This window comes from Vicia villosa, unplaced genomic scaffold (genome assembly GCF_029867415.1).
Source record: "Vicia villosa cultivar HV-30 ecotype Madison, WI unplaced genomic scaffold, Vvil1.0 ctg.001083F_1_1, whole genome shotgun sequence".
Lineage (NCBI taxonomy): Eukaryota > Viridiplantae > Streptophyta > Magnoliopsida > Fabales > Fabaceae > Vicia > Vicia villosa.
In genome coordinates, this window is record NW_026705475.1 from 570,251 (window position 1) to 594,550 (window position 24,300).

General features: G+C 33.1%; 2 protein-coding genes and 1 long non-coding RNA gene across 3 annotated transcripts; 2 read left to right on the top strand and 1 right to left on the bottom strand.

Annotated features, from left to right (window-relative positions):
* The first annotated feature begins 4,500 nt into the window (after positions 1 to 4,500).
* On the top strand, positions 4,501 to 5,064 carry LOC131633163 (uncharacterized). The gene is made up of 3 exons (XR_009293245.1): positions 4,501 to 4,552; positions 4,631 to 4,703; positions 4,787 to 5,064. It is a non-coding gene; the product is annotated as an uncharacterized LOC131633163 (long non-coding RNA).
* Positions 5,065 to 10,255: 5,191 nt separating this feature from the next.
* On the top strand, positions 10,256 to 11,095 carry LOC131633172 (uncharacterized). Its single transcript, XM_058903889.1, has one exon. The coding sequence runs from the start codon at positions 10,256 to 10,258 to the stop codon at positions 11,093 to 11,095; it is 840 nt and encodes a 279-aa protein (XP_058759872.1).
* A 9,227-nt stretch (positions 11,096 to 20,322) lies between these two features.
* Positions 20,323 to 20,811, bottom strand: LOC131633173 (uncharacterized). The gene has a single exon (XM_058903890.1). It carries the CDS (start codon positions 20,809 to 20,811, stop codon positions 20,323 to 20,325), a length of 489 nt encoding a protein of 162 aa, XP_058759873.1.
* Positions 20,812 to 24,300: the final 3,489 nt, after the last annotated feature.

Sequence of the window (24,300 nt, forward strand, 5' to 3'; positions counted from 1 at the left end):
TCTTCTTGACATGATCAGCCTTGGTGTATCCCTTGTCAAGAACTCTTAATCTAGCAGTTAGCATTTGAAATCTTGAGAACATTTTCTCAATGTTTTCATCATCCTCCATCTTGAAGGCTTCATATTTCTGGATCAAGGCAAGAGCTTTGGTCTCCTTGACTTGGGCGTTTCCTTCATGAGTCATTTTCAATGACTCATATATATCATAGGCAGTTTCCCTGTTAGATATCTTCTCATATTCAACATTAGAGATAGCATTCAGCAAAACAGTCCTACACTTGTGATGATTTTTGAATAACTTCTTTTGATCATCACTCATCTCTTGTCTTGATAGCTTTACACCACTAGCTTTCACTGGATGTTTGTAACCATCCACCAGAAGATCCCATAAGTCACCATCTAAACCAAGAAAGTAACTTTCGAGTTTATCTTTCCAATATTCAAAGTTTTCACCATCGAATACTGGTGGTCTAGTGTAGCCATTGTTACCATTTCCATTGTATTGCTCAGCAGAGCCAGATGTAGATGTAGGTGTTGGAGTTTCACCATCCATCTTGACTTAAGCGTTTTTCTCTTCCTGAATCTTTTCTAAACACGGTTAAGTGCTTGCACCTTAGAACCGACGCTCTGATGCCAATTAAAGGATAGAGAAACACTTAGAAAGGGGGGGGGGGTTTGAATAAGTGTAGTTTTAAAACTCTTAATCCAGAAACAATTTGCACAATGATTTTTATCCTGGTTCGTTGTTAACTAAACTACTCCAGTCCACCCCCTTGGAGTGATTTACCTCACTTGAGGATTTAATCCACTAATCACACAAGATTACAATGGTTTTCCACTTAGATAACCTCTAAGTCTTCTAGAGTATTCTGATCACAACCTGATCACTCTAGGAACACAATGCTTAGATACCCTCTAAGACTTTCTAGAGAATCCGATCACAACTTGATCTCCTCTAGTTCTTTACAAATGAATGTAAACAAATTCTTACAAGAGTGTTACAATGCTTCTTAAAAGCTATAATCACAACTGTGATATTTCTCTTAAAGTTTAAGCTTAATCTCACTAAGATATTACAACAGTAATGAAGTGAGGTTGAAGATGAAGTTTGAGAGCTTTTTGAGTTTGACAGCGTTTTTGTATGTTTGCGCAAAGTGTTGTATTCAGCTTCTCATCAGAACTTCTATTTATAGGCGTTTGAGAAGATGACCGTTGGGAGCATTTCATGCGTTGCGTGATCCGTACAGCATTGCATTTAATGTTTCACTCTTTTGTCAACTACCTCGAGCCTTGCTTTTCCTGCTTTAACTGACGTTGCCTTTAATAGCTTCTAACGTTCCTTTTGTCAGTCAGCGTAGCCTGCCATCTTGTACTTGCTTCTGATCTGATGTTTGTATAAACAACGTTTGAATATTATCATAGTCAAACAGCTTGGTGCAGAGCATCTTCTTGTCTTCTGACCTTGAAGTGCTTCTAGCGTGATACCATGAGAACTTCAGTGCTTCTGCTTCTGATCTCAAGTTCTTCTGATGCTTCAATAGATCATGTTCTGATTCTGCTTGACCATCTTCTGATGTCTTGCGAGAGCATGTTCTGATGTTGCATACTTAAGCCTTCTGAGTCAGTGCTTCTTGCGCTTATTTTGTGCATACTCTTTATATGTTTCCTGAAATGGAAATTGCACAGGATTAGAGTACCACATTATCTCAAGCAAAATTCATATACATTATTATCATCAAAACTAAGAATATTAATCAGAACAAATCTTGTTCTAACAGAGCCGGGTTCGGGTGCGGGTGGGCCCCGTGGGTTTGGGTCTGCCTGCCATTCCTATCCCCACTTATAAGCATATGTTCAGACAATATATTGTTCAATGTGGGACTCTTCCGCCAATCCTCACCTACAAGCCGATTTGGTCGATTTTGTAAGGTTGAGTTAGGTCAAATCACATTTCTTTTACCCTTAAAATTCCACCACTTGACCTGTGACGCTACCATATGACTTCTTCTCTTTTCTCTTCCTTTAATTCTTGCATCCATAACCAAAACTCTATGTTGGGTAGTTGTGCTCTCTCCCAGAATATCTTTATAATCCAAGCAAATTGTTCTATCTGACTTCCTGATAAGAAAAAAAAACTATATTAGAACATGTCACTCCACTTTTATATGTGAAAAGATGGTCATCTCTTTTTCCAGACCATGTATTTTCTATAGTAAGATCCAAAGTAGACGGAAACTCCAAGATGAATTTATCCTGCGCATTCACCTCACCTAGGTCAAACCCCCGTGCATACTCTCAAAACCTCTTGCAATGCTACCTACATGTTCATTGTGATCCCCTCCTAGGAAAATCTTCTCTCATTGAGGTATATCCAAAAGTAAACCTTCTAAATCCTCCTAAAATTTACCTTAAGGTGTTTTGCTAACCCAACTTGAGGAGTGTACGCACTAATAACATTAAGGCTTTGTTTGCGAGTTTAGAGGAAAATGGAGGGGAGGGCTTTGGAAAATATGAAGGATTGGGTGAAAAGAATAGAAAGATTTTGGGTAGGTAGATTTTTTAGGGTTTGATTTTATTCATAACACCAAAAACCTCATAATATGGAGAAACTCAAAAATTATATTGAATTAAGGTTTTGGAGGGCTTACGTAAATTTTCCAAATATCTTTTAAATTTTGTTATAGTATTTTGAAAATTTAAAATATAGTAATGATAATAATTATTTTATTCATTGTAAACAAAATTAATTTTTCAAAAAATGTCAAATATTTTTTAAATTTTCGTTTTCGGAAGCCTTCCCCTCATCTCCACTCCAAACTCGCAAACCAAGCTTAAAAGTGTCTTGTTCCACTAGAAATTTTAAGACTATGATTCAATCTCCTACTTTTTTCACATCCACAACATCCTTCTTCCACTCCTTATCCATAATAATTCTCATCCCCATTTCTTGATCTTACTTTTCCAATTTACCAAAGCTTTTAAATCCTGGGTTGTCTAATTTTTTTCTCTTTTTCACATGTCCACTTATTTTTTTGTAGGCACATAAAATTAATATCCCTCCTAACCATAATATCCACTATTTTCATATATTTTCCAATCAGTGTGTAGGGATGACAACAGGTCGGATCGGATCGGGTGCAGGTTTTACACTACCCAAACCCGCACCCGAAATCGGCACCCAAATCCAAACCCAAATGCTGTTCGGGTGACAAAATAACACCCACGCCCACACCCGCTGGATTCGTGTTTTTTCACCCAAACTCGAACCCGCAGCAAAATACATAAAATACATTTTTCTACAATTTTTCACAATGTTATATATATATATATATATATATATATATATATATATATATATATATATATATATATATATATATATATATATATATATATATATATATATATATATATATATATATATATATATATATATATATATATATATATATATATATATATATATATATATATATATATATATATATATATATATATATATATATATATGGGGGTGTGATTTCGGGTGCGGGTTTCATACTATCCAAACCCGCACCCGATATCTCGGGTGGCACCCAAACCTTGTCAACTTGGGTTTTCATCCGTTGACTCGGGTTCGGGTGCAGATGGGCTCTGCGGGTGTGAGTTTGCTTGCCATCGCTATTAGCGTGCCTATAATCCATGATCCAAAGTGAATCCTTCTTTCATGAACTAACTTTTTACCCACACATATTCATGAAAATGTGAAAAACTTTACTTATTTTTACTACATCCAAACGACGAAGCAGCGGTCATTGATTTTTTACAATGTACTCGAATCATACAACAATTTAACAATTTGTTTACGAGCAACGACTCAAATAGCCTAGTAACAATGACGACAATAAATTCAATTAGCTTTCTCACAATGATATGGCAACGCTTTTCACTCAAAGTGTGTAGTACGTCGCCGAAACCATTTCCACAATTGGATAGCTTAACTTGAAACATAATATAATAGTAAATTATTTTATTTTAAGCATTTAAAATTGCATTAGAGCGCTAAAAATATGAACGAAGCAGTCATCATGCTCACAGTTTTTTTTTAGTGTTTCAAAATAATGCTAACAAAATTGTATATATATCATCTCAATTAAATAACATGATAAAAAAAAGTCCAAACCTGAAATGCTAACACATAATTTTAGTATACACGTATTTATAAGCATAATTAGTGTTAAAGTTTAAAAAAAGTTATTTTATATTTAGGTATTTTTCAATTAGCTTCTAAATATTTAAACAATCTTATAAAAAGAAATAAAAGAATTTATATTAAGATCACAAACTTGCGTCATAAAAATACATGATAAAAAAAATTTAAAAAAATATATTTCTATACTCAAAATCTGTTTACATGGGTTGGGCTAAGTTTATTAGGCCCAATACAAAAGGAGGTAAAATGGCCGTTCTTTTCAAAAAGATTATAAAACACAACGGGTTTTCGTTTTCCACACTCAGTCACGCATTTTGTCTTCTCTTCTTGGCGCAAATTTTCATCTCCATCAAGACTCTGGTATTTAAGTTAATAAGTTTCATACTGTTGTATAAGCAATTTTCATCTCTTGTTTCACTAATGCAAACTATTTCTCAGGAATGGATTTTCGAGGACTCATGCTGCTTGCTTCTGTCATTTTGATTCTCTTACTGGCTGTGTTGTGGATCTAGTAAGTTGAACTACGATCGATGAACTGTTTAAAATAAAATATATAGAATATACTGATTTACTGATTAATTTCATTGATTACAGCGGTTATGAAAATTCGAAGTTGTTCAAAGTGCTCGTGTTTACGCTAATGATAGTGCTCGTTCTAATTTCTGGACCTCGAGGATTGGAAATTATTTTCCTTGCAATTTGGATGAGAATGATGTAAAGGAAAAAGAAAACTACACGGTTTGCAGGTTTTGAACCAATTGCAATTTCTCTTGAGATTTGCACTTTCTGCTTTCGTTTTGTTGTTGTTGCTGTTATTGTAAATAAGTGCAAATCAATCGTGGAGTGAAGATTGTTTCCTGCAATGAATAAAATTCGAACAAATTTACATTCAAGTTACTTAGAGATCAAACGCTGCGTTTATTAGCTAATTCGTTACATAGTTCCTTGGTGAAATTTGCGTGCGTGAACTATAGTGCTTGATTGTGTCTAGCTGTTAGTTAGTTTCTATATGCCACATCATCGAACTCTTCAATTGGTATTAACAATTAATTTTTTGACTCTGACATTTTTTTCTTTATAATGTTGAATTATCAAATATATATAGAAACGTGGAGCAGTGAAAAATTCATTATTCCTTTCCGTCGGTAATGTCGCGTACGCGGCGCTTTGGGTTTTACGGTTTCGCGATATTCTTCAAATATTGCGAGAATCTACTAGTTATGGTGGATCTTTAGGATTCTGAAAATAGTTGGAAACTCGTTTTCAGAATTTCTGCAGCATTTTCTTAGCTTTTTCTCCCTCCTTTGTTCATGTAGTGAGTAGATTGCTTTATAGGTGAGAATTGAGAGGGCAAAAGAGAGAATTGTTTGAGGGAATTGGATAAGAACAAAGGACAATTGAGCTGTTTTTTTTTTTTACAAACATGGTAGTGGAGCAGAATTTTTGAATTGTTGTAAGGTAGTGGAGTAGTGGAATGGAGGACAATGGAGGTGGTGAAATCGTGTAGAGAGGAAGAGAAATTTTGCATTTTTTTTGTCTTTTGTGAAGAATGGAACTGTGAAATGGTCTTGGCTCATAAACTTAGTCAAAAAAACTTGGACCAAATAAAAACTAAAAGGGTCCAACATGAAATTGATAATGGGCCTTGAACAGCATGAATCAACTTTGGACCAACATGAATCAACTTTGGACCAACATGAATCTTTCTTTACTTAATTATTTCTACAAAACAAAAAGAAAAAGAACAAAACAAAATACAAAAATAAAATATATGTGCAAATGATTTAATAATTTCAATTCCAAAATTCAAATTAAACTGAATTCTAAAATTAAAATCATAAATCAAAGGTTTATAAAATGTTCAAAGAATCTATGAATGCAAAATGAACGTATGCATATATAGTAATGATAATAATTATTTTATTCATTGTAGACAAAATTATTTTTTTTTTAAATTTCAAATATTTTTCTATAGTTTTTAAATTTTCGTTTTCGGGAGCCTTCCCCTCCTCTCCACTCCAAACTCGCAGACCAAACTTAAAAGTGTCTTGTTCCGCTACAAATTTCAAGACTATGATTCGATCTCCTACTTTTTTTTTAACATGCATTCAAATAAAATATATTTGATTATAATTGTCACACAATATATATTTCTATAAGCATAATAGGTGTTCAATAAATCACTAATCTAAAATAAATTCTAATACTCAATCTAAATTCATCACAAATATTAATTAAACTTTTAAGCTAAACTTATTTTATTTGAGTATGTAAATTTTGAATGAGTTATAATTAAATCCTTTTAAATATTTAAACAATCTTATAAAAAGAAATAAAACAATTTATATTTAGATCACAAACTTGCTTCATAAAAATACATGATAAAAAAATGAAAATTTCTTTGTAGACCCTCTTATGGGGAGAACCCGTAGCGAAAACATAAAAATACTCCTATTTCAGAAATGCATTTCCGAAGTAATTTGTTTCTTCAGATTTTCTCAGAATTCGGAAATGCATCTCCGAAAACATCAAATGAGGGGGGGGGGGGGTGTTTTCAGAGATGCATTTCCGAAAACACCTTTTTCACATTTTTGGGTGTTTTCGGAGATACATCTCCGAAATATGCAGGAATTATATTTTTTTTTGTTTTTCTAAACAACGCTTAGTCCCGTATTTTTAATTAAATGACAGCGCTTGAAATAAACAGTATTTGATATAACTAAAATATAACCCGAATAAAATAAGCGACATATTAGCATAAAATATTAATATTATATATACAACTAATAGTGTACGAAAGTGTACGTAAATGTCAAGAAATACAAGCCGAATACAATAAAGTCAAAGAAAAATAAACCGGAACCCCCTACTGAGTATGCCTAACCCTAACTCCCTGGGACCTCCTCTGCCTCGTATATGCCGCCGCGCCGCCCGCGTCATCGACCATCTTCTCCACGACGGCGACTGCCTCTGGACCGCCGTGCACAATGATACATCGGTCCAATGCGTCCCGCCCAAGCATCTCTATCCGCTGGCATATCGGCCATGTGAGTTCATACCCAGATAGTCGACCATCCACTCGATCCTCTATATCCGAGAATGGTGCAACAGTCTCCCTCTGATCGGCAGGTGGAGCAGACAGTGAACATCGTGTAAGGTGGTCGTCAACTCCCCAACCGGTAAGTGGAAAGAAGACGTCTTCCTATGCCACCGCTCCACGAAAGCCCCTGCATGCCGTGACTGATAGTGGTATACCCGGTGATGCACAACCCACCGAGCCCGGAAGCAGTCACCACATTATTAAACCATTGCGCCTCTAGTTTAAATAGATCAAAAATCTTCCGCGCGTGGTTCACCATTTTTAGCGTCACCCTTTCCTGTTACAACAAAAACAAAAACAAAAAAGATTGATAATTAGACCGTGAAGAAAATGTGAAATAAAAAGATAAATAAAAAACGGTTAAATAATAAAGTCGGTTAAATTAAAAAAAATTTCCTCTCCCTCCCATACACGTCGAGCGACGTGCTCGTGGTAGGAAATCAGCACGGAAGTGTCCCTAGGATCCCCCGGGAAGCCATCCTCCTCCTCCTCCTCCTCCTCCTCGTGCAGAGGGTCAGCATCAGGTATCTCCTCATCATCCTGGTATCTCACCTCCTCCTCCTCCTCCTCCTCCTCCCGTACCTCCTCCTGCCGGGAAGAAGACACCCGAGCCAGCCGACTCCTCGATCCAGATGAGGAACCAGCCACATCCATCTAGACAGGTACTCGTACTCTACCCCGTTCCTGTGTCGCTGCCAGCTGTGACGCCCGCTCGCGCCTAGCCGACGCTGTCTGGGTCTCTTTGCCCCGTCTGAGTTGTGCGGGGTTGCTTGTCATTTTCCTGAAAAAATTGAATTCCATAAGAATACGAAACAATCAAGAAAATAAAAAAAACATTTTTGGGTATATTTCGGAAGTACATTTCCGAAACTGGTCAGGTATGTGTTTTCGGAAATGCACTTCCGAAACCCCCCATGCGACACCATTTTTGCAGAACTTTAAAACCATGCCCTAAGTGCATCAAAATTCCATTTTTCCTATCTAAATATATCCAGTGACATATAATAACTTAAATGTACTACATTATACTAATTTCTAACACCCCTAATATCAATTTCACCTAAATTGAAAGTTTGGAAAACTTACAAATTTGAGGTGTTGTTGGAGGTGCTTTAGAAGTGGTCTATGAGCCTTTGGAGTAGCCTTTGATGGTTTTTGAATTTGCCTTTGGTGTTTATGCAAATGCTTGAGAAGTAATTTGGAGTGTTTGAAAGATTTAGGGTAAATGGAAATGGGGGCCGAGGCTGTTTTGTTTACACAGCAAAATGCGCATTATTTCAAAAATGCATTTCCGACATGTTGTTTTCGGAAATGTATTTCCGAAATATTTTATTTTACGTAAAAAAAAAGGTGATTTCGGAAATGCATTTCCGAAATCACTCCTTTTTAAACTTCGAAGATGCATTTTCAAAGTAAATGAACATTTAGGGAATTTCAGCGAGGGTGACCAAAAAAAGGTGGGAGGTCAATAAAGAAATTCTAAAAAAAAATTTAAAAATATATTTTTATACTCAAAATCTTTTTACATGGGCTGGGCTAAATTTATTAGGCCCAATACCCAAGGAGGTAAAATGGCCGTTCTTTTTAAAAAGATTATAAAACAACACAACGGATTTTCCTTTTCCACATTCAGTCACGCATTTTTATTCCCTCTCATTTTGTCTTCTCTTCTTGGCGCAAATTTTCATCTCCATCAAGACTCTGGTATTTAAGTTTCATACTTTTGTTTAAGCAACTTTCATCTCTTTGTTTCACTAATGCAAACTCTGTCTCAGGAATGCAGTGGCGGCGGCGGTGGTGAACATGAAGCAGCCAAGATAGACAATGAGGATGAAAAGATAGCAAAACAAAACTTGTTGAAAAAAAGTACAATTAAATTATCAAAACACTAAAACCAAATTAATCTAACACCAATCCTAATAGCTATCTAATATCATGGCTAACATCTAAAAACTAAAAATAAATTAATTAAATTTGTCTTACCCCAATGATTAAAAAACTACAAAAAAAATTAAGAAACATTAGGACATGCATAATTATGGGGTTCGCATAATCAATGAATAGAAACTTAAAATATCAATTGATAATAAATAAGACAAAAAATCATTTTCAATCTAACTCTTTTCAATTTAAATATAGCAGATTTAAGGATTTAACAAATTTATTTCCGTAAAATTTATTGTTAAGAAATATTTTAAAAATTAATTTTATCAAAAAAATAAGTAATTTAATATAGTTTAAAAACTTTTTGAATTAATATATTATTGCTGATTAAACTTATTATTAGACCATTAGAAGATAATAATATTAATATTAATGAGTAATGAAGAAGATTTTTAAACCAATAATATATTAAAAAAATCTGTTATTCTGAGTGGTGCAGTGGCACCCTCCCACTCCTCTCTTCCTCCGCCACTGTAACAATGGATGCCAATCTTCTTAATCTCGTAGTGGGTAGCTATGAATGATTGCCATTGGAGATTATGGAGATGGGTTGATTGTGGAAGTTTTGCACCGATATACTTTCTTTTTCCATTTTTAAAAAAACTATCACACTTTTCTTGATAAATACAAATTTGAACCTTTCCAATAAAAATATTGGAGAGGAGGATCTTGTCAGTGATCTTATTGACAAAGAGTTGGGTGTTTGGAAAAGAGAGGTTATTTATGATTCGTTCTCCCATGAAGATGCCAAGAAGATAGTTAGCATACCCCTCTCAAGGCTCCCAAACGGTGACAAGTTGGTGTGGCATTTTGAAAAGAGTGGAGAATTCTCGGTAAAAACTGCGTATCACGCTACGCGCTCGCACAGGGCCTCTCTTCTCCCTGGCCCTTCTGTTTTACCTAACCATAGGCTCTGGAAGCTGATTTGGAAAGCGCCCATTTACGCGAGGCAACGGAACTTTTTGTGGCGGGTGGCTAAAGATATCCTTCCCACGAGGGGGAATCTCGTCAAAAGAGGTATGCCCATTGATCCTTCATGCCTCTTCTGTCAATCTGGAATTGAGACTCTGCAGCATATTTTTATGGATTGTCACTTTGCGAAACAAGTTCTTTTCGCGTCTCCCATAGGCTACCGTATCCCCATCTGTCTTGACGTGAACTTTTGGATTCAATCTGTTCTAGAGGGCATTGATGTCCATAGTGTTCAGTTGTTCTGTGCCTGCCTCTACAAAATCTGGGCAGCTAGAAATGTAGTGGTGTTCCAAGGAAAAGCTGTTTGCCCTATTGCAGTTGCAGGTGGTGCTTTTGATTGTGCGCAGGACTTTGTTAGATGGCCTCCAGACCCTGATGGGAAAAATCTGTCTTCATCTGCGAGGAGTGCTTTTTCTTTCCCCCAGGATGTCTATGTCGCTCAAGTGGACGCTGGTCTCACGGAGGCAGGCGATACGGTGTTTGGTTGTACCTTTAAGGATCCTTTCGGCAAGATGCTGATGGCTGCCAGCAAGAAGGAACATATCCTGGTCGATCCTAGCATTGCAGAACTCTTGGCTATTAGGTGGTGCATTCTCTTAGCTGCTGATCTTAAGATGAATAAGATTGTGTTCCAATCTGACGCGTTGGTGGTGGTAGATTGTATCAATTCCATCTCTTGTAATGCCTCCCTCGATCCTATAGCGGCGGAGTGTAGGTTACTTTTGAGTTCCTTCTCTTTTAGTTCTGTTATGTTTATTCCTAGGGTCTGTAATTCTGATGCACACAATGTTGTGTTGCTTGGTAAGGCTTATGGCTCCCGGACCTGGTTAGATGGGTTCCCGGGAGCGAATTCTGTATCTCCGGCTGCTTTAGGCCCTTTGATCTAATATAAGTATCCTTTCAGTCAAAAAAAAATAAAATAAAAATAATAGAAAACTCTTCATAGTAGTATCCGAATATGCATTGGACAAGAGCATTCATATATAAAAAGGACCCGCCAAAGTATTGGCCGAATTTTCTTTACACTGTCAATCAATCACCACCCATGTATCTAATTAAATTATTTTTTATTTTAAAAAAAACTTAATGACATGGCACATTTATGATTTTCTATTGGATGACAGTGTAAAACTATTTTACACTGTCAGTGCACTACTTTTTAACTCTTACTTCAATATTATTAATAAATATATATTATTTATTTAACTAATTAATGAATAAACTATTTCTCATATTAATAAAATTAAAAAAATTAAAATTAATGATAAAAAATATATTTATATTAATTTATTTAAGGTTAATTAGAAAAAAAGCCACCGCACTTTATTATTTCTAAAGGAAATAGAAAAAAAGCGAAATAAAACCCAAAGAAGTTTTTAAAATCAAAACTAATAAAACAAACAGAGATCTTAGATACAGGGGTTGGTTATGATATTAACATCCTTCACATCTGTAGTACTGGAACCTTTTTTAAAATAAATATTATTGTTTTATTGTTATTGTTTTGTGAAATTGGTAATTTCATGACTTTGGTAGGGAACTCTATCAAAGATAAGGGAAGTACATCTATAAAGGATTTTTCTCTTCTCATAAGGCTCAACATCAGCATCAATCCTTCGACCACAAAGCATCTGGTGGATTTCCTTTGGAGTCCTCATATGTCTGGGCGGGTAAAAGCAAATACAAATGGTGCAGCTATTGGTAATCCGAAATCTTGTACTTGTGGATCCATTTTCAGAAACTCTTTAGGAGACCATGTTGGATCATTCTCCTACTTTATTGGTAGCGGTAATGCTCTGTTGGCAGAATTCTTGGGTGTGATCATGGCTATAGAGATAGCCATTAATAAGAAGTGGCAGAATCTCTGGATTGAAACAGACTCGATCTTTGTTGCTAGAGCGGTCCATAATGTTTGTTTAGTTCCTTGGAGTCTTAGAAACCGTTGGAATAATTGTCTCTTTAATTTTAGGCATAAAGGATTTCTGTTAACTCACATCTATAGGGAACGAAACCTTTTGCGGATGCCATCACTAACTTAGGGTATAAATTTATATTCTTTAAGTGGTACAACTTTGTTGTCATAGAAGTTAGGGAGGAATTTTTGTTCAACAAGTTTAGTTTTTCCAAACTTAGGTTGATTTCCTCTTAGGGGTTTTTTCCCTCTTTTGTTTGTATTCTCTTTCCCTTTTAATGATATTTTCAGTTAAAAAAAAGAGTGGGATTGTGAGAAAAAAATTTATTATGCTCGACAAGACAACGCATCTTGTGCCTACATATCCCTTGAGTGCAATAGGGAAGTCAGAGCATTTGTAGTTCCCCTTAAAGGAAACTAAAGAGTCAAAGTGGAAAAAATATTTTTGGGTGTTGTGCTTTAACAATACATAACAAGTTTTTAATAATGTTGAGCTTTAACAATACAACAACAAGTTTTTTTAAAAGGAGTCAAGCTTTGAAAATACAAGACAAGGGTGACATGCTAAGCTTTAACAATACGAAGTATGGTTGATTTTAAAAATGGCTGATCTTTAAAAATACAAAACCATGTTTAAAATAGGGGAAGTGCTCAGCTTTAACAATACAAAGCACAAAGTAAATAAGAGGGAAAAGAGGTGAGTACCTTGACAATTTTAGTCAATACTATCCCATTTTTTTGGAGTGTTAAGATACAATAAATAACAAATGAGGAATTAAGAAATCAAGCAAGCCTCTCAAAGAATCTCATATGAGACATGACACATGTATTATGTTCAAAGTCAAAACATGTTAGGTATATACAAGGGCATTGATATGTATAAATAATCTCAAGTGTCAGGGTTATGAATGAGGGAGAACATATCTTGATGTCAATCATATCATGTGTATAAGTATGATGTATATGATCACATGGATAAATATATGTATAGACAAATATCACATCAATGTATCTCATGTATGTATGGTTAATCACAATATATTAAGATAAAAGTATATGGTAAATGTGTATGATACAAGTAAATGGATAAATCAAACATGTACACAAGTAAACAAACAAGGTAAGATCAATCAATAAAAAAGGATCACAAACATCCATGTATGTCAAGTATTAACATGGTAAAAGAAAAACATTTTGTTCTTACGAATAATTTAGTCACACACGTTTAAAGTTCAAAAGTATGGTAGATTTTATCATGGTATAAACATGAATATCAAGTATTGATCATGACATTGATGAGCAAGTGAACATTAATAAATATTTGCATAAAAATCCAAGAGAAATAATCATGGATAAAAATTAGGGTTTTAGTGTATAAACAACGTTCATTCATTTAGTAACAAACTAAACCCTAGGGTGAAAGGCATTGGGATCATTTTATCATCCTCAAAAGAAGCTAAGCTCAGTCATATTATGATCACATAATCACAAACAATCATTTGGTAAAGGAAACAATTGATTTTTTTTTTTTTGAGAAAAAGGTCCTTTAAAAGTATTTAAAAAATATTAGTTTTGATTTAATTAAAAAGTGGTAAAATAGATAATATTTTTGGGATTTTAAAATATATTCTAAAAATAAGTAGTATAAATAAGAAGTGTACAAAAATCAAGCAAAAATAAATTGATTTGATAAGTGAAATAATTAATTAAAGTTGTAAAGAAAAAATAAATAAAACAAGTGAAAAAATAATAGGGATGGTGCCAAGGAGACTTGAACCCAGGTCCTAAGGATTGCAATTCAAAAGGACAACCACCAGGCTAGGCGCTTGTGGTGTTAATAAAACACATCCAATTTAAAATAAATATTAAAACAAGCCAAGAATGCATAAAAATAAAGTAATTCAAAAGGTCTGGGGCAAGAGGATTCGAACCCCAGACCCTAGGGCACAAGGTAACAATAAGGCGCGCGCTCTACTAATTTAAATCTTGAATATTAACGGGAACATGACATTATTGATCAAACTATTGAATATTAACGGGAGTATGAAGTTACTAATCAAAATATTCAATATTAACGGGAATATGAAGTTTTTGATCAAATATTCAATATTAACGACAACATAAAGTTACTGATCAAAATATTGAATATTAATACGAACATGAAATTATTGATAAAAAATATTATATATTATGGGGAACATGAAATTACTAATTAAAATATTGAATATTAACGGGAATATGAAGTTATTGACCAAATTATTGAATATTAACGGAAACATAAAGTTACTGAGTAAAATATTGAATAATAATAGAACAATTTTACTACTGGTTTAAATGTTTTCGACAATAATTTCAAAAAAATCGAAAAATAATGTAGGCACCATTAATGATCTCTTTTGGTCAGAAAAGTTGCGGATTCGGTTAACACTTATACTAACAGTATTGCTTGCAGGTTGAAAGATGGATACAAATTAACTTTTTCGAGCTGCTACTGGTTGGGCAACCATCCGTTAAAGGAAGCTTTCCTGGAGTTATTCGATAAGACCGTGGATAAATTCATGAGCGTGGCTGAAGCGGGCTACAGGGAGGAGGGTCTATGGAGATGGAATTTCGAGTCAATTATAGGAGAATTGGGTGATGAGGATAATCATATTTTGGAGCAGCTAGCATACCAAATTTCCGACGTTGAGAACGATGAGGTTTTTTCAGTCAAGTCGTGCTTCAAAGCTTTTGCAAATAGGGACTCTATTCAGTGGATTACCTTGGATATGAAGGCGGCGTTAACTCAATTATGGAAAGTGGGAGTTCTGTCTAATATTCTTATGTTCGGGTGGAGGTTTATTCTTATTAGGCTTCCGACAAGAGATAATTTATTTGTAAGAGGAATGGAGTTTGCAGAAACAAAGAAGGTATGCGTGCTTTGTGGAAGCTTTCATGAGACTAGGAATCATCTCTTTCTTGACTGTATTTTTAGTTTAAGGATCTGGTTTGCCTATTAAAAAAAATTAATTATCTCTTTTAAAAAAAATTTATTTTATTTTTATTATATTTTAGAAACAAATGCGCGTACCATATCAGTACCCGTGCGAACGCACGGGTATCCCATTAGTTAATAAACAAATCTTTGAAAAATTCTTCATAATAAGCTATCATATACTCTCTTGTAGAGTTTGTTACAATTTAATTATGATTAATTTAATATTGATTAGTTTTTAGTTACTTATTTTTTTCGTTTTCGTTGAAGGTATTTTTTTCTTGACCTCCATTATTGTAATTACATTGATCTTCTTCATCCTAGTATCTTCGACATTAACCTTGAGCACTCTCTTCATCCTAGTATCTTCGACATTAACCTTGAGCACTCTCTTCTTCTACCACACTATGCGAGTTTTAATCGTCAACGCTACTTAAATTTTCAAAAATAGTCAATTGTGCAATTAGTACAATCGCTTTGGACATATTGTGCATCCTTATTTTTATAAACCAATCATATGTATAAAATGCTTCTTCAAGTGAGCACTCCCACTGATAACACTCAACTGGTTTCATCTAACTCCAATGTTGGAATTACTCAAGAGAAGGACGATTATCTTGACTCATTGCTACAACAACCTAACTTAACGGTCTCAACATCATAATCGATTTAAGCTCAAATCAAGTAAACATTCCATTAGTAGTTTAATTTCAAGTATATATAACTAGTTGAGTACTCATACGTCCGCACGGGTTAAAATATACGTCAAAATTATACTCAAAGACACATTAAGAAAATAATCTTGCACAATAGACTCAAATGTACATTAAGAATAATATTTATGCATATTTTTTGTCTGAATTTAACTGATAGTATCTCGTGCCTTTTATGAAGTATTTCAGTCACATTTTCAAAATTATAATGAAAAGATTGGAATACATAATAACAATAAAAAGATTTTAGATTTTTCACCATTAAGAACAATATTCATACATGCTTTCTTTCCGAAATCTAACTGACTGTGTCCCGTACCATTTCATGAACTTTTCCATATAACAATGAAAAATGGAATATATAATAAAGGTTTCAGATTGTTCTTACTTAAAAGTAATATATATCGCATGTTTTTTTTATTGAATCTAACTCGTTGTGTCCCGTATTACTTCCCGAAGTATTTCAATTACATTTGTAAAATATAGAAAAAATTAATTTAATATTATATATAAATAATTGAAAATAAATTTAAATATGATTAATAAATTCAACAGTATTTTAGATTTCATATTTAAAAAAAATGAAGAAATATTGATGCTCTCTATAAAAATGAGAATAAAAATGAAGAGATTGAAAAATTAAGAAGAAAAGTGAAAATAGAAAATATAAATATTGTATTCTTTAAATAGATGATAAAAACTTTATTATTTTAAAAGTAAGAGTTAAAAATATATTTCAACATAATTAATATAAATATATATAATCACAACTTTTTTTATTGATTTAAAAATAAACAATTTTCCATAAAACTTAATATGATACAGACTTGATAAACTTCATTAATAATTTTTTTTCATTCATCTTTTTTAAATGAATCAAACTACGAACCAATCCGAGAAGGTAGAAACTTTGATATATGATTTATTGAGTGTTTAAGTGAAGCAATAAGTGATTCATTAAGCTTATATTTTTTTTCTTCTTATTTATGAATATCAAAGGTCTAGAGAAGAAGATGCTTCATTTTTTCCACTGCTATTTTACAAATCTTTTATTCGAGCAAGCTTGCTGTGATTTTTATTTGAATTGGATCTAGTTACATTCATTTCCTGTTTCTAGTTTAGGTCCCGAGAAATGCATAAGTCATTTTAATGCTATGGCCAGAACTGTCTCACTCTTGATTGTGACATGTACTTTATGCAAGGTAGATACAAAAATTGCATAACCTATCCCACTGTTAAAATAATAACTCACATGCTTAAATGTACTTTAAAATAAGAAAGAAAAAACTTTAAAATAAGGTAAAACAATAGTATATTAGAAAAAATTATCTATATGATAAATTGTAACAAAAGCAATACATACACAGGGCCGGTCCTTTGAATTTGGGTGCCCTGGCCGAATCAAAAGAGTGGTGTCCCAAAAATTATTTTTAACAATAAATACATAAGGATAAAAGAAATAATTGGATAAAAACACATTTTCATTTGACATTGTGCAAAAAGAATACAAGTATGGATCTTTGAATCAATATTTATATTACATCAAAACATAAATCACTATAAAGAGACTTATTTTTCATCTTCTTCTTGATCCGATTTTTTTTCTATAAAATTTTTTACCAAACCATTAAAATTATTTAAATATCGTCCTCTTAGTATTTTTTATTGCAAAATAATTAATAATTTGCCTATACTCAAGGTTCTTCAAAAAATTATTTTCAATTGAAATCAACGCAAGACTATTTAATATATCTTGTGACATAGTAGATCTCAAATAAGATTTTAATAATTTTAATTCAGAAAAACTTCTTTCAGCAGATGCAACACTGATACGAATAGTCAATATTATTCTATAAGTTATGCGTGCATTAGAAAAACAATTAAAAGTATTTAAAGAACTCAATATCATATAGCTTGATTTTGATTTAATTGTTAAAACTTTTCTAATGACTTTAAATTCTCCAAACAAAATTCCACTATCAAGATCAAGAGAATCGTCATGTTTTAAACAAGTTTCAAGATGTTTACAACATGCTTTTAAGTCCCTATCAGATAATGATCTAAGCCTCTCAATACTAAACAAAAATTTAAAAATATTTTCATATGTGCTATACTGTTCAAATCTTCTATCAAGTGAGCCAATTGTTTGATCTGTCATATATAAAAAAATAGTTATTTCGAAAATACTCTTCAGCAGACTTAAGATTCAGTTGTGTGAGTTGAGACGGATTTTTATTATAGTGTTGTTTTTAGGGGATTTTCATCATAATATTAATTGATTTTATTCTGCTCTATATTTTATTTATGGAAAATTACATTTTTTATTAATTAATTATGACTTTGTAGTGCCCCTATAATTTTGTTATCAGTATTTTTCAAAATAAAATTCTAGCAAGTATTTTTATATTAGAAAATTTTCTTTTAATATATATAGGGGTAAAAAAAATTTTTGGTGCCCCTAAAATTATGGGCCCTGGGCTCACGCCCCGCGAGCCCGTGCTCAGGGCCACCCCGGTACATACACACATACACACACATATATAATTGAAAAATAAAACTTATTTCATATAGTACTGAAAACAATTATCAAAACCAAAAAATGAATAACAATGTTCACGGTAAAATATAGGATAAAGTTAACATGTGCTTCAAGGACATGAGTTAAGAAATTTAAAAATAGATACACCCTCCGGTCACTATTACCCTCCGGTCACTATTATAAGCAAAAAAAATGGTCTAATTCTTGGTCACTATTATAAGCAAAAATCAATTATTACTAAAGCATTTAATGCTGTAATTCCTAAGATACCCCTATATTTCATTTTCCAATATTTCATTAAATTTAATAAAGAGGATATTATAGTAAATTTAATCAATGTTTTCTCCAAAATCTAAAAAGTTAACTACACTTAATTGAATTTCTTAATAATCGTGAAAACCATTTTTTTTGCTTATAAATGTGACCGGAGGGTGTATTTTGTATTGGAAAACTTAATAAACACATTAATTATCAACTTTTAATTAAAATAATGCATAATTTCTAAGATTGTTTTTTTTTTCATATTTAGCTCTTAACATGTGTCCTTGCCCTAAGGGCACATGTTAGCATTAATAAATAGACACATTTGGTTTTACTCACCATTTTTTCAATGCTTGCTTTCTTGTTTCCTTGGTGAATACAAGTGATGAATTTCTATCACTCAGACATATTGTGTACCTAAATATAGGTAAATCATACAAACATTTTCTTATTCTAGTTCCCCTGCAAAATTGTTTGAATTTAAATTGAGTGACTTTGCTCATTTGCTTGCCAAATGCCCTTGTCGTTCCTACAGGAAAATGACCATTTGCCTCCTACAATAGCTCATAACCCCACAAAATCCACACATGTTAGTAATTCAAAGATATGCAGAAAGTTTGTAGCTTTCACATATAAAATTCAAAACCATAAACAGAATTAGAACATTTAGAAACTTATGAAGTAACACACACTTTTTTACTTCAAAAAGAATAACAGAAAGCAAGAAACTAAAAATAGAACATATAGAAATCTATGGAAAAACATAAAAGAAAATTTACTCCGAAAAAATTAATAGAAAGCAACATCCCTTCAAAATTTTCATCTTTAACATGAAAAGATATATTTTGTGGTACTCAAAAACATGGAAATGGTGAAAAGATATATTTTGTGATAGTGAAAAAATGTTCACAGAAATGAAAACAGATGACAATAGAGAAATGAGAAAGGTGAAATATTATAGTTAAATTAGCTATTTACTAAAATAGACATTTGTTAGTCTAAAAATTAAACTATGAAAGGGTATTAATGGGTTAATGGTGGTAGTTAAAGGGTTAATGGTGGTTGTTAATTTTCTTAGGTAAGATAGTTGAGTTGATGTCATAACATGGTCATTAACGCCCTTTTACCAACACTTGTTTTTATTAGTGTTGTCTAATGTCAAAAATATTAACATTCATCTACCGGTGCTTATTTTTTAAAGCACTTTTTAATATCAAAAATATTTTATTACCTCTTTACTAGCGCTTACTTTAGAAAGCATTGTCTAATGTCAAAAATATTAATGCCCTTTTATTCGAACTTATTTTTGAATGTTGTCTGATGTCAACAATATTTTAATGTCTCTTTACCATCCCTTATTTTAGAAAGCGTTGTCTAATGTCAAAAATATATTCTCCAATTTTTCCGAAACTTTAAAATTTTATTTAACTATTATAATTTTAACACAATTTGACATTAAAAACTTTAAAAATTAAACTAATTATAAAATAAAACAAAATTGCATTAAAAACTTCAAAATATCACTAATTATATTTTAAAAGTTATATTCTGATAGTGTTAATATTATTTTTGTTAGTTTAATATTTTAATAAACTTATAAATATAGTATTTTTGTTTTTTGGAAATAATGAACTTTATTAGCCAAAAAACAGATAATACAATGCGATCACATGGATCCAGCAACAAAAAGGACAAGATTAACCTAGTGGTAAGCCCTACATAATCATAAGACTAGCAATATGTGGTTTTAAAGCTCTACATGTCCAGCCCCGATATACAATTTTATCAATAATCCCTTGTATAGTGTGTTTACTATCATTAGGAGTCCTAAAGATCAGTCTGTTCCGATGCAGCCATATGCCATAGACACCTTCAGCAATTGCTAGTTTGAGTAATTTAGCCCTCCAGCCTTGGCCCTTAGTTCTATTCACAAGCCAACTTATCTCATCATCCCATTGCTTAGGACTATGATCAATTTGAAGCCATTGAAGGATAGCTATCCATATCTCACGATATTCACTACATTCAAAAAAGATATGACTATCGGTTTCGATCAAACCACAGTAAGAACAAGTAGAAATGTTGATGAAGCCAAGCTTACAAAGTCTGCTTTTAGTGGCAAGTCTCCTATGACAAAGTAGCCAAAGGATCACAATAGCACACGGTCGAGCAGGGTTTTGAAGACAAAGATTACTCCAAGCCATAGTAGGATTTGTATTGAAGATGCTATAGATTTCACCACAGCAGAACTTACTTTTCTGAATCATCCCATCCCATTGTGTCTGACATGATTGGATTAAAGATCTAGTGCTCAAGACTTCTTTTATGATCCAAGTGCTAGCTGAATTAGGAATGAATGTCATTACAGTGTGATGCTTCAGATAGTAAGAGTGGATCCACTTAACCCATAGGTTATCCGGCTTGTTACAGATGTTCCACAATAACTTCAGCATAGTGCATTTGTTCTAGATGTTAATGTTGATCACCCCAAGGCCTCCTTTTTTCACAGGCTGACAAACTGTTGTCCAAGCAACAAGACTTTTACGACTAAGTTGATCTTTACCTGTCCAGAGAAAGGATCGACAAATAGCATCAATCTTGGCAAGAACAGCTTTGGGAAGAGGAAAACAAAGCATCCAATAATTGGCTATGGCAAAAGATATGCTTTTGATTAGTTGCAATCTCCCCGCATAGGTCAACAGCTTTGAGGTCCATATACGAGTTCTGTAAATAATTTTATCAATCAATCCTATATAGTGATGAATGGAGAGCTTCTTACTGGTAATAGGTATACCTAGGTACTTGAATGGCATAATTCCTTCTTGGAAACCAGAAAGGGTAAGTAGACTAGTCTTCATCTCCTGTGTAACAGCCCCAAAAAACATTTTGCTTTTGCCTTTATTTACCTGCATCCCTGTGGTGTTAAGGAATTTGTAAAAGGTAGTCAATAAGAGATCAACTGAAGTGATATCCCCTCTAGCCAGGAGCAGAACATCATCTGCAAACATCAGGTTGGTGAGATGCAACTTCTTACACTTTGCATGATGTTTAAAGCTGGGATTTAATTGCATCTGATGTAGGCTTCTTTGTAGATATTCCATAAGCATAGAAAAAAGGTAAGGGGAGATGAGATCCCCTTGCCTTATACCTCTTCTAGCAATAAGCCTCTTGGAATGGCTTCCATTAATGTTAAATCTATAAGACACACTAGTCAAACTTTGCATTATCCACTTGAGAAATTTAGGAGGTATACCCAGTTCAGCCATAATGCATTCCAATGCCTGCCAATCAATCATGTCATAGGCTTTTTGTAGGTCAACCTGAAACATACACTTAGGAGGGCCTTGCTTCCACTCATATCCTTTAAGAAGTTCAAATGCCAAAAGGATGTGACTCTGAATCTGCTGACCAGGGATGAATGCTGCTTGGTTATTACTCACAATACTGCCTATGACTTTGCTGAGCCTATTAGTCAAAATCCTGGAGATGATTTTATAGAAAGTAGAACAGACAGATATAGGTCTAAATTCTCTAATGGACTTAGCAGAGGCACTTTTAGGAACAAGAGAGACTAACGAACAATTGAAAGCCTTGTACATTTTATCTTTATCAAAGTATTCATGTATGGCAGCAACCACCCCAGATTTGATTGTATTCCAACTAGTTTTGAAAAATTTGGCAGTATAACCATCTAACCCTGGAGCTGAATCATCATCAATCCCCTTGAGGGCAGCAATAATCTCATCTTCAGTAATGCCTCTTTCCAGGAAAATTTTATAATCACTATTGAGTTGAGAACCTTGCCTTAGGACACCAATGTCAACACAATCTAGAGAGTTAACTTTATGGCCCATAAGTTTGCCATAAAATCCCAAAATTTCTTTTTCAATGTCTATAGGATTAGTGAGTGTCTGACCATCATCAGATTCCAGCATTGTTATGGCTTTAGAAGATTGTTTCAATCTAACAGATGCATGAAAGTATGCATTGTTTCCATCACCATTCCTTAGCCATTTGATTTTTGCCCTTTGCATCAGCACACTCTCCTCAATTTCATGCCACTTAATCAGATCTTCACTACATCTCTTCACATTAATAATTTTCTCAGTATTCCACTTATCCATACAGAGACTTTCTTGAGCTTTATTAAGCTTTTCCCTAGCTTGGATAATCTTTTGATTAGCAGACTGCAAAGGTTTGTTCAGCTTGTACAGGACCACTTGAAGTCTCTTAAGTTTGTGTCAGAGAATAAAGCTAGGGCTTCCCTCAATAGGATTACTCCAGTTATCCTGCACAGTTTGGTGGTAAGCCTCAGTTTCAGTTAAACAATTAAGGAATCGGAATCTCCTATGCCTTTGAACAGGTTGAGCATGATGATGCAGCAAGAGAAGAGAATGGTCAGATACATTGGGAGGAAGAATATTGAGAGTGTAGTCTAAATGAGCCTGGAACCATTCAGGATTACCCAAAATCTTGTCAATTCGAGAATATATAGTCCCTATACTGTGTTTATTGGACCATGTATAGAACTCTCCATTATTGGTCATCTCTGACAGGTCATGGTTCCTCATCATATCTTCCAAGTCTTTGAATTCAGTTTCAACAACATGTTTACCTCCAATCCTGTCCTGATAGTTCAGTACATTGTTAAAGTCACCAGCTAAGCACCAAGGTCCCATAACATTAAGAGTATCTAATTCTTTCCAAAGAATCCTCCTTTGCTCTAATTTATTCATCCCATAGATTGCAGTCAACCAAAACATGAAAGATTTCTGGTTGTTATAGACAGCCATATGTATCATCTGATTACTCATCTTAGACACCTGTATATCTATATGAGCAGGATCCCAATGTACCCAAATACGACTATTAGGGTGATAATTGTAGTTATCAATGAAGTTCCCATCAAGAGTTATAAATATAGTATTATTTAAATATAATTTCGTTAATAAATAATATTTTATTTATAAATGAATAATATAAATGAAAATGTGTAATTTAATTGGAGTAAGTGTTAGAAATAAATGGGTGTTAGTTACTAAATAAATGAATTAGAATTAGAGCATAATAAGCGTAAGTTTTAAGAATTTAATTAGAGAAAGTGGAAGGAGCTGTACAGGGTAGTTAAGAAATGAAGGAACTTTTGATTTCAGAATCAAATCAATTATCGAAAAAAACAATCTCTATTTTGTTAGAAATTTCAGTATGTAATTCCAATCAATTAACTAGTTAATTTTTTGTACTCAATTTAGTTTTCATCTTTTTTTACCTCATTTAAAATATCATTTTCTCGATTCAATTAACACCATTGTTTTATTCTTATCTTCATCATGATAATTCCGATTTGCACGAAACCAACGCCAAAGTGACTGGATGAACATAACTAATATATTAATTTAGTTTAGATTGTGATTTTGTGTACTTTTAATTTAATCTAAATTTTAAATTTACATTTCTTGTTAATATTCCATTTTTAATTAATTCATAAATGATCGAAAACAAATTAATTCGAGGACGACGAGTCAAGGGAGCTAAAATTATGCACGTGGACATGAGTGAATGCATGAAAAAGATATGATCTTGCTCATGGTAATCTTTAAATGCGGTTGAGAATCCATATTTTGGAAAAGTAAAACGTGTATATTCATGTTTTTAATATTTTTAATTTCTTGTTTAGTATTTTCTTGTTTGAT

What these genes read in the sequence shown, in the direction of transcription:
- LOC131633172 (XM_058903889.1), top strand. Translation starts at nt 10,256, where the DNA reads ATGCCCATTGATCCTTCATGCCTCTTCTGTCAATCTGGAATTGAGACT.
- LOC131633173 (XM_058903890.1), bottom strand. Translation starts at nt 20,811, where the DNA reads ATGGCTTGGAGTAATCTTTGTCTTCAAAACCCTGCTCGACCGTGTGCT.